General features: G+C 52.6%; 1 protein-coding gene across 1 annotated transcript; it reads right to left on the bottom strand.

Annotated features, from left to right (window-relative positions):
- Positions 1-4,383: 4,383 nt before the first annotated feature.
- CYP26A1 (cytochrome P450 family 26 subfamily A member 1) lies at positions 4,384-8,253 on the bottom strand. Its single transcript, XM_003922386.4, has 7 exons — positions 7,701-8,253; positions 7,305-7,529; positions 6,768-7,058; positions 6,530-6,688; positions 5,918-6,052; positions 5,191-5,340; positions 4,384-4,910 (listed from the first exon to the last, which is right to left on the bottom strand). The coding sequence occupies exons 1-7, from the start codon at positions 7,887-7,889 to the stop codon at positions 4,569-4,571; spliced, it is 1,491 nt and encodes a 496-aa protein (XP_003922435.1). The 5' UTR covers positions 7,890-8,253; the 3' UTR covers positions 4,384-4,568.
- Positions 8,254-11,114: the final 2,861 nt, after the last annotated feature.

Here is an 11,114-nt window from a genome sequence, read left to right as displayed (position 1 = left end):
GTCAGATAAATGTAAGGTAAACGGTGTCAGTTGGCCCCAGGAAGCTTTTCTTCCAGAGAGCACCTACTATGTGTCTATTCCAGGAGAGGGAGGAGAGGTATGTGGAAATGGACTAAATGCGTAAGACTAGAACAATGAGACAAAAAAGGTGCCTTCCAGCACCTTTCAGGAGGTGGAGCTAAAGGACAGCTGGGATGGGCAGAGGACAATGTCAGTGCATGGCATTGTGGGGCCGGGAGGGGACCGGGGAAGGGAGCCAGATGTGACCCCAGAGGCCAGGTCAAGCAAATGATCAGCATGGGCAGGTTGGGGGGAACTAGAGGTGGTTGGAGCAGACACAGGACCTGGAGCAGGAAACACCAAGGCACAGGGCAGGGGACAGGTAGGTCCCTGGGCAGTCAACACAGGGCACTTGGTGCCTTTCTGAGGTTGCATGTTTGGGCTCCTACCTCCACATCTGCCTCTGAGGTTTGGAAGAATGATCACCAGACTGCTGAATATTGCTGGAGTAGGATGTGGGGCTGCCCCATCTCCCCAGCCCGGAGCATTTCAAAGTGGGTATCTGAGGAACTGAAATAATGCAGAATCACATTTTGGACATTCACAACTGTTTGATTTTGGAAGGGGGTTGGGGGATCATCTAACCCAATCTCATCCTCCATGTCTTGATCTCTGTGGCAGCTTAGGTATTCGGCTTCATATTTGGTTGCCTCTGTGGACAGGGAGTTCACTCTCTCCCTCTCACAAGGTAGCCTGTTTCATCGCCAAAGGGCTGGAGTTGTCTCAGAAGTGTTCCTTATATGGCACTAGCCTCTCTCTCCTTCTACTTGACCCTCCTAAGCGCAGGCTCTGTCCCTCAGAACGAGTCTGAACCTGTGTTTACTCCAGCAGCCCTTTAACTGTCTAGGCCAGCGACCACAACCTTCCTGAACGCCCCTCTTCTTCCCTGGGTGCTCTTGTGCGGTGGTCCCCGCACTTGGCTGCTGCCATCTGAACACTGACTAGTTTGCCAGCCTTCTTTGGAAACTGTGCTCCCTGCTCCCTCCAAACTGAGAGCGAGTTTCAAGGTAGAGTGAAAGCCACAGAAGTCACACATGCGCAGTGTGGGGGCCACTGCTGAACACCTGGGCCGCTGACCCCACAGACCACCAAGGGCTGGCAGCTGCTTCAGGAACTGGAAGATGCGCAGGTCAGCCCATCCTGGAGTGACCCCTTCCAGAGGGGCCAGGCAGCCTTGACCAGGCCTGGTGTGTAGTACTTGCTAAGCCCTGGGTGCCTTGTAGCTTCTCACTGTCTGGGGTAAAAGCAAGCCCTGGGCCAGAGTCTTGGACACTGCAATTCGTGGACACTGCAATTCGTGGACACTGGTGGGGAAAACCACCGGCCTCTGAACCTGGCATAGAAGGGAGAAGCCCGCCCCCTTGTGGATCTCTGGAGAGTTACATGGTGCAAAATGCACGGAAACCGCAACAGGAGACCGAGAGTCTGGGGGAGCAGCCACCTCCTCTCCCTGCTCCCATTTCACCAACCACCTCTGAGGACCTGCAAGAGAACTAATCTGTGCTGTCACGGAGTAGGGGAGTAGTAGCAGGGGACATAAAAGGAAACTAGGAAACTGAGACCCCTGGATCATGTCTGGCAACAGTGGGTTAGAAAAAAAAAAAAAAAAGAAGAAGAAAATGGCATCTGGAGGTCTTTCCTGGTGCTGCCTCTCCCTGTGTGGCCTCAGGAAAACCACAGCCTCTCTCTGGGCCTCCAAGGACCTTTCTAGGTAAAGGCCCCAATCCCTCTGAATGCTGCACCCTTGGGCTTTCACGTTTCCTTCCTGAAAGTGGTCTGTTGTTGGTGGCACCACAGTCCTGATTGAAGAGAAGAGGACACGGGTGGCAGCAAGAGCAAAGGGCATTGCACAAAGGGAAGCCAAGGGCACTAACTTGGCCAGCCCAGTCCCCACCCTTGGCCCTGGACAGCACAGCAGCCCATCACTGCACCATGCTGCCAGGAGCCCAAAGAGTCATTTTCCAAAGTGAGTCCAAGAGGGGGTCATGTCCCCTCCTTCCACAGTTTTGGCCAAATCTACATCATTTCTCCATCACGTGGATAGCAACCCAGAGGTGACTGTGCCATAAAACATGCTTGACCCAGAGAGATGTGACCCAGGCCCATTGTCCAAGACAGCAGCCTCGCTCCCACACTTCCAGACTGCCTTTACTCTGCATGAAGCACATGATCAAAGATTGTGTCCTTAACGTATTTTCAAGATAAATTCTTTGCTACTCTGTAACTGATCAGGATAATTGGGCTAAATCTTACCCTGGGAAACACAAACCAGAAGCGCTTTCCTCGAAGCTCCCCAGATTAAAAAATGAATGATATGTTAAGATGGCTCAGATTTCTGACTGCACTACACTCACAGAGAAACAGCCACTAAGTCAGTGAAGATAGTGTTTTAAAGGCCAGCTGTCCTCCAGAAGAATGAGAAGTTATTAAAACTCTTTTAGGCCGGGCGCGGTGGCTCATGCCTATAATCCAAGCACTTTGGGAGGCCAACGCAGATGGATCACTTGAGGTCGGGAGTTCAAGACCTGCCTGGCCAATGTGGTGAAACCCCATCTATACTAAAAATACAAAAATTAGCCAGGCATGGTGGCACACACCTGTAGTCCCAGCAACTAGGTGGCTGAGGCACAAGAATCACTTGAACCCAGAAGGTGGAATTTGCAGTGAGCTGAGATTGCACCACTGTACTCCAGCCTGGGTGACAGGGTAAGACTGTCTCAAAAAACAAAACAAAAACAAGAACAAACAAAAAAAACCACACTATTTTAAAATGAATTTGTGCTGGGAGCAGTGGCTCACGCCTGTAATCCCAGCACTCTGGAAGCCAAAGTGGATGAATCACCTGAGGTCAGGAGTTCAAGGCCAGCTTGGCCAACATGGTGGATCCCCTGTCTCTACTAAAAATACAAAAATTAGCCAGGCATGGTGCTGTGCACCTATAATCATAGCTACTCGGTAGCCTGAGGCAGGTGAATTGCTTGAACCCAGAAGGCAGAGGTTGCAGTGAGCCAAGATGGTGCCACCGCACTCCAGCCTGGGTGACAGAGCAAGACTCTGTTTCAATAAATACATAAATAAAATAAAAATGGCTTTGTCTAAATTATCTGAAATAATTATGCCCTCAGGCTAGCATGCTCCTAGCTGGAAATGTCCAAGACAAATGCGTGAAGTAGAAGAGTCATCTCTGCACACTGCAGTACACTAAAGCTTTGGCTGAAACTACGAAGCTCGTAATGTCTCATTTTTTAATGGCATTATAAGGCATTCTGAGTTATTACATAAATACCCTTTAACATTCCAAGGAGTCCAACAATAAGAACAACACAAGTTGTACCTTAAAAACTACAGTCAGGTAGAACACATAACTGTAACTGTACACAGATCCCTTTTCAAACACCTATTTAGACCACCTGGTTTCTGCAGCATTGCCAAATTCTAAAATCGTAATGAAAAATGTAAAGTTTAAAACTTACAAGTCATCAGAGGTTCAGTGAGCAGATTGTGCCATTCCAAAAGTGAAAATGTGCTTGCGTAAGCAAGTCACCGGGGCTAACCTTTCTGGATTGAGAGTCTGGCCTTCAGTTCAGACCGTGGCTATGCCAGGGTCAGAAATGTGACAAAACTGCGCTTTCACAGAGGTTAGCCAAGGTTCACAGGGTCATGACTGGGCCATTTTATCAGTCATGTCAGGCTCGCACCCTATTGCCTGGGATAGATAAAAACTTTATCTGTCAGTTTGCTAAATCTGCTCCTCCTGCCTCATTTTGAATAAAGAAAATCTGGGCTCAGCTTATCTAAACCAGAGACTTGCTTTTCCTAATACTGTTTCCATATGCAACTTCTAAATAAAGGTGATGCACCAATGATTTCTGGTCTCATTTTAGTCAAGAACTGTCCATAACTGGACTGACTGGATTTGTCTTATCTAAGACCTTAACTTCAGAGAACAGTTCTGGCACTATTCGACAATACAGATTTATTCTGTTTATTGCATGTTAGATGAGCTGGAGGGGTTATATTAGAATGACAGTTCTCAGTGTTACCTCTTCAGATTCATCTTTTCCTAAAGTAAAGCAAACCGCCCCAAAATTTAAAATTAACTTGGATCAATTTTCCAAATAAGGACTCTAAATGACTATAGAAGCATTTACAGAGCTACATCTGGAATAACACACACAGACATATATTTTCTAATAACTGTTAACAGAAAAAACAGCTAAGGTTGTTCTCACAGAAAACAGATATGCACCGATGATGAATCAGCCCAGGTAGGCATTGTAAAATACGGTTAAATACACAAAGCACAAAAATATTAAATGGGTCAAATTTTACTTTATTTGGAAATGATACAAATTCATTATTTTAATATTTAAAGATTGGGGTAGTATAGTCAAAACACATAAATATTATAATATACATTTAGAAATTAAATATAAAGTCAACACAACACTCCATAAAAACTCATATGTACACTTCCAGTAAGTCTGAGGTTTGAGCATTCAAGCTCATCAGATTTCCCCATGGAAATGGGTGAATCTTGCAGGGAGATTGTCCACAGGATACACGGTGGGACTGGTTTTCATTGTAGGAGGTCCATTTAGAAGCTGCCAGTCACAATGCCTGGCCAGCTCCACTGTAAATATTTTGAGAAGAATTTTTGCGAATTCTTTGCCTACACAGCTCCTAAGGCCTCCTCCAAAAGGAATAAAGCTGAACCTGGATGCATCCTCTGGGTGAGGCAGCATGAATCGGTCAGGATTAAATTCTTCCTTGTTGGTGAAGATCTCTGCCACATCATGAGTATCACAGATACTGTAGATAACATTCCAGCCCTTGGGAATCTGGTATCCCTGCAAAAGATGATGAAACCCCAAGGGCTGACAGGCTGGAATTTAACTTTCAACAACAAAAAGCTGTCCCTTTCACAAATGGGATACCTTTGCAGGGAATTAGGAGTTAAAAGTGAGGGAGAGGTAGAAAGAGAGAGAGAGAGAGGTGTGTCCAGGTTGCTGAACAGGCTTCCATTTAGGGCAGAACAATGATCAAAAGCCTAAGACTTGCAGCCACAGCACAGGGAAGCAAGAGGACTTTTAAAACCACAACAAAAGGGAGAAGAGAATTTTTACTTACATTTAATTCAAAAGTCTTCAGAGCAACCCGAAACCCTCCTGGAACTGGAGGATTCAGTCGTAGGGTCTCCTTAATAACACACCCGATGTATTTCAGTTGTTCCAAAATTTCCATGTCCAACTTGTCTTGATTGCTCTTGCAAAGTAAGCCCTATCAAAACAGTCATACAGAGGTGAACAGTTATTTTGTGCTCCGATAAAATCAGCCCCGCAGACGTAAACAGGGCTTAAGTAGAGACTAAACCCAAAGGGCCCCAGGATAGGAGACTGGGAAGGAGAAACGGCAGCTAGTGACCATTTGCCTGCCCAAATCCACAATCTATTTACAATTCCAGGAGAATGCTGCTCATCAGTTAGAAGGGTCAAGCTTCTTCCTGCATCCCCACCCCCCACCATCCACACTAATCAGCCATTCACACTGATAGCACTATGCATACCCTTAGACACACAAATTCAAGAAGGTGGAACCTGTCTGAAAATCTCCGCTGTTTGGCAAAAGGTGGAGGAGGGGTAGGCATACAAGGTCAAACCCTGCCCAAGGAGGATCACAGCTGAAGACTCCATCCTGTTTATTCACAAAGCTAATTCTCCCCTCTGGCCCACCCACCCCTTGGCCCTGCACTTTCAAAATACTCCCTGAAAGCAGCACACTGACTTCTTCGCAAGTTGGCTAGGGAGCAGCTGAATTTTCTAAGCTAATAAGGACACCCCAGCCCCTGTCTCCCTACCTTACTTTTCAGCTCTTCTCGCACTTTCTGGAGAACATGTGGGTAGAGTCCCAGGTAAGTAATCAGAGATGTGGCTGCACTGGCCGTGGTTTCGTGTCCTCCGAAGAGGAGTTCTGTTGAAGATTGCTTTAATGCCTAAGAATGGAGTGAGACCCACGTTTCACAAGTCTGCAAGTAGTTTGACATAGGGAATACTAGAAGGGCTAAACGTTTTACTGACAGAAAGTCAAGGAAAGCAGTATCTTTAAACAAAATGCAAAGTCCCTTTAGTTCAGCTGGAGCAGTAAGGCGAGTACGACCCCACTCTATCGCAAACTCCTGAGTTAAAGTCTTAGTTTTATTAAAATAGGTTCTTTATTAAGATCTTTGCAAATTCCAACTTTCCCTTTGAAAGCTGGAAAGGCTAGGGGACGCTCCCAGTTCCGCTGCAGCCCCTTCCGCAGCGCTCTCGACCCAGTGGCTCAGCCTTCGGGATGGCATCGCTGTAGTATGGGTGGGCCGCTCACTCCAGAAAGCTGGGCCCCAGGCGGGTGCTTTGGGGGCCCCCAGGAACCGCGCTTGGAAAGCCAGGGGACCAAACTCCGCAGTGTCTGGTCTGAAGTTGTCACTCACCTGCATGTCCAGCCGCTCTCCTCTCTCCCAAGAGTGCTCGATCAACAGCTGCAGCGCGTCTTTGCAGCCCCGGCTAGCCTCGGATGCCCGCAGTCCGCAGATCTTGGCTCGAATGTTCTGCTCGATGCGCGCGTGAATGAGGTTCCGCGCCTTCACGCCCTGAGCGCAGAGAGCGCGCGGCGGTAAGCAGACGCCCGGGTCCCAAGCCCCTCGTCCGCAGCCCGTTTGCCGCGCTTACCCGGTACAGCCCGCTGAAGGGCACGTCGATGGGCAGCGAGAAGAGATTTCTGGTCATTTCCTCGAAGGCCTCCACCAGCTGCTGCTCGGCGTCCCTGTCGCCCGCCAGTTGGGGTTCGCAGCCCAGTAGGATGCGCATGGCAATGCGGAACATGAGGCGCTTCACCTCGGGGTAGACCAGGAGGCCGCGCTCGCCGCAGCTCAGCCACTGCTCCAGGCTGCTGCCCACCTCCTCAATGATCACCGGCACATAGCACTCGAGTGCCTCGCGGCTGAAGGCCCGCATAATCACCTGAGCCCCAAGGAGGGGAGAGCGTTAAGACCCTCCATCCGCTCCTCTCGTCTCCCGCCGTCCCCTTCCAGACACCCCTAGTCCCGCCAGACACATGGCACTCTCCGGGCTGGAAAAGCTAACCTGGAACTGGCAGAGGGTCCTAGCCCACCTCACGCGGCTAGCCCGTGCCCAGAATCCATCTGCAGGAATCCCTCTTACAAATGGGGTCCCCTTCCCTGTCCAAGCTTCGCCCCCTGCCCCCACCTTCTTGCGCTGCTTGTGCGAGGAGTCGTGCAGGTTGGAGAGGCAGCCAGATCCCAGAATGGTGCGCACTGACGCGGGCCAGTGGACCGACACCAACCGGTGCTCTCCGAGCAAGATGCGCCGTACATTGTCCGCGCCCATCACCCGCACCGTGGGCCGCCCGAACAGATGCGTCTTGTAGATGAAGCCGTATTTCCTGCGCTTCATCTGCAGGAACTTCCTCCGCTGTGGGAGGAAGGCCGAGGAGAGAGACGGGCATGAGGGGGCGCCGGGGAGCGCCGCGCCTTCCGCCAGCCCTGCTCCTAGCCGCAGTCCCCTGCCTCCCGGGGGCGCCTACACCGACTTCAGCAGAAGCTCAGAGCCGCTCTGGCCTCCGGGGAAGCCACGCTCCCTTACCTGCAGCACCATCTGCAAGGTTTCCCCAAAGAAAGGGAAGCCCATAGTCCCGGGGGGCAAGGGGAGGGCACAACTGCGGTCGCGGCCGCTCACGCAATACAGGTCCCAGAGCTTGATCGCAGCCAGGAAGAGCAGCAGCGGCAGCACGAAGGTGCAGAGCGCACTGGCCAGCAGCGCCGGGAGCCCCATGGCGCCCCGCGACCTCCTGCGCCACCTGCCGCCACCGCCAGCGCTCCAAACCCCGCAGCGCGGCGGCTTTATAGGCGGCCCAGGTTGCTGCCCACGTTACCTTGGTCAAATTAGTTCACCAAAAGTTCATCTTTAATTGCGGATTGGGCCCCTGGCTCCTCCCCCCGCGAGGCGCTGCCCAAAATCTTTAACCGTTTGTTCCGCGCCAAGGCAGAGGCGGCGCGGTGACTGCTTCCCTCCGAGCGCGCCTCCTGGGGTGCGGGGCTAGGAGCTGCCCGCCTCCTCCCTCCAAGGTGTGCCGAGCTCCGAGGCGGCGGTGGGGGAGGGCCGAGGCTCAGAGGAGCCGGAATTCCAAGCCCTAGCCTTCCCAGCGGTCTCTTTGGAATCCCTCCCACCCGGTCCCACCCGCTGCCCCGGCCCAAAGCAGCCTTTACTGGCTTTCCATTTCCAGGCGCTGCTTGGGCTCCCTTCCACCTGCTGAGAAAGCAAGGAAAAGTCCGTTCAGGAATCGTCCAGCTGCCTTCCCCTGCGGGTGGGGAAACTGAGGTCCAAAAGAGATGCATAAAGCAGGCCTCCCGACTTTTCCGAAGGACCGCACAGAAGAGCCCAGGGACAGAGTCCAAGAGAGAGCCGCGAGGCACCGGGCGCAATAGGCAGATCTGGGATCCCCAGCTTCCCAAGGGGGGCAGCACTCGCGGAGTCTTGGAAGGTCCTACTTCAGGATACAAGACGGCATCAGGTCCCTCAGGTGCCCAGGTGCTACTCTGCATCCCCGACTCTGGGGCACTTCTTCTAGGGCTCGGCAGTCGGCGCCCTGGTCTGAGATCCGAGCACAGCACCATCCCCGCCCCGCCTCCCATTCTGAGAGCTCTGCAGCTTGGGGCCTCAGCTGGGCAGCGGGGAAGGGGTCCTTAGCCCTGGCCGGGAGAGACAGAGAAAGAGGAAAAGGAGTCCTGGCTCCGAGGCCCGGCTCCATCTCTATTGCTCGTGACCTTGGGCAAATCACCACACATTACTGCCTGTTTCCTCCTCCTGAACAGGGAGGCGATCGTTCCCGACCTGTCTAAGCCTCGGGGCAGTGAGTTCCCAAACTGGGGCTCCACTTGCAACTATTCTTCCCAGCTCCAGGAACGGTAGGTTGTGTAATCTGGGTGGTCGGGACACCGGGCACTGGAGTCCTCCTTCTCTCTCCCAAGTCCCACCCTTAGTAAAGTCACTGTCCTCACCCAGGTGAAAGTGTGCTTGGCCCGAAACTCAGGCCTTTGCGGACCCCTAATGGGAGGGGTGAAGGAATCCGTACTGGGAAGTCTTCAGTACTTTGCCCAACTACAGTCACCTTCTACTGTAGCCAATGACGAGAGCTCGGACGCTGCGGGACGCGCACCTGTGCTCCCGGCTCTCCACCTGGCGGAGCCTCCCGGCTCGGGACCAGTCAGGGCCACACGGTCCCTGGGTTTGGGCGCTGAACGCACGAGCGGCGCCGAAAACGAAACAGAATGACTTGCGTTTGTTTAGAACTAACACTGGCTCTGGGAGAAGCACGCCGCAAGCCTTGGAGAGCGTCCCTTGGAAATGGAAAACTGCTCCTGAGAGCTTAATTGCATTGCCCTTCTTGCGGTGGTCTCCAAACCCGGAGGTATCAGGAAATATCTGCCGAGGTCGTAGGGACCCGCACAATCCTAGCGACGCTCCAAGCTGGAGTAGCCGCCACAGGGCATGTTTCGGGGGGGATCAGCGTTTCCCCATAACCTGTCCAGCGTTTCAGAGGCTCTGGGCAGGGTTTCAGTCTCTGGCAAACGATTTGGTGGCTGTAAATACGGCGAGCCAACCTCTGGCCACCGCAGGAACCCGGGCCAATCGCGCTGGAGGTAATTCTCAGATATCCCGGGTCCGCCCCTTTCTGGACAGCGCCTCCGGCCGGTGTGCAAAGCCTGCGATCGGGGACATGACCTGGGGCCCATTCCCAATCCTCGGGCCTGACCCGCCTGTGACCCCTGCAGGCCGGACCGTGACATCCGAGTGATCTCTGCGGGGCCACCTCGCCAAGTTCAGCGCAAGCTGGGTCACAAGATGAGCTGGAAATTGCCGCAGGGATAAAAAACGTTTTAATCTATCTGTCCATCGAGGCCTACGGGGGCGTCAGACAGGAAAGGATTAAATGTGAGAGTGAACGACCATTAAAGAACATCCTGAAAGGGGGCAGGGCAGGGGGGGTCAATAAATTACCAGCCCAATAGGAACTTTGATCTAGGAACCTTGCCAAGCTTTCGTGGGTGGTGGTGGGCGGGGAGGGGGGTTGGTTCACTGAAAAACAACTTGTTTCCAAGATGTTTACAAAACAGCCTCCCTATCGCTAAGGGGCAGGGGTGGGGAGTCGGGTTGTTTTGCTGGTGGGGAGGGGTGAGGGCGCTGGAGTCACAGCAAAGCAGGCCACCTCCACTTTTCTCCTTTCAGCCCCTCTTCCCATTTCTGAACTCAGGGTTTTATACCTGCTGAGGCACCCCTGCCCCAGGCCACTGCTGGCTGGTTCCTTCCCGAGTCAAATGTCACCTCCTCCAAGGTTCCCCCCACCCATCCAGCCTAATTTAGCCGCAGACACTCTGTATCACAGGCCTGTTTTATTTCCATTACAGCGCTTATCACGGCTGGACATATTCTTACTCTTGTTTGCTAGTTTATTCTTGTCTGTCTCCCTCTGAGCATGTTAAGTGCAGGGGGGCAGGAACCTCCTCAGCTCCTTCCCTAGAGAATCTGCAGCTACTAAGACAGAGCTCAGCTATCCCTTGAAATTACTGAGCATGATGTATCCATGGAAAATTAAAACTGGAGCCACCCCCACAGAGGCTTAGAGTTAGTCCAGACCCCAGAGCAGATCTACCAGGTCTTCTTGGAGCCAACTCAACTGGCCTTGCTTCTGAGGGTCCTCACCCCATTCTTCTCTCCTCTCTTGAAATCACATCAAACCGGAAGCCTGCATCCTTCCCCTCATCCAGACCCTTGCTTCTCAGGCCAGGCTTTCCTCTGCATCCTCAAGAGTCCTCTTAGGGCAGGCCCATAGCCTGCCACCTTTGCTGCCCCTGGCGTCTGCCGAGCTCAGGGCCTGGCGCCAGGCTCTTGACTGGCAATGGGTGATGAATTGCCCTGTATGGGGGTTATGGTGGCGTCAGCCTAGGTCGGAGGGGCCCACTGCGCTCTGGAACTACCATTTCTGTAAGTGCCTGCTGT

The sequence above is a fragment of the Saimiri boliviensis genome, chromosome 12 (genome assembly GCF_048565385.1).
Source record: "Saimiri boliviensis isolate mSaiBol1 chromosome 12, mSaiBol1.pri, whole genome shotgun sequence".
NCBI classification, from domain to species: Eukaryota; Metazoa; Chordata; class Mammalia; order Primates; family Cebidae; genus Saimiri; species Saimiri boliviensis.
This window is presented reverse-complemented; position numbering and strand designations above follow the sequence as displayed.

Excerpts from the sequence above, each read along its gene's own strand:
- CYP26A1 (XM_003922386.4), bottom strand. The coding sequence starts at position 7,889 with ATGGGGCTCCCGGCGCTGCTGGCCAGTGCGCTCTGCACCTTCGTGCTG. Across the intron at positions 7,530-7,700 it reads CCTTGCAGATGGTGCTGCAG|CGGAGGAAGTTCCTGCAGAT; the intron begins GTAAGGGAGCGT and ends TTCCTCCCACAG. Across the intron at positions 6,053-6,529 it reads GAGAGCGGCTGGACATGCAG|GCATTAAAGCAATCTTCAAC; the intron begins GTGAGTGACAAC and ends CTCCATTCTTAG.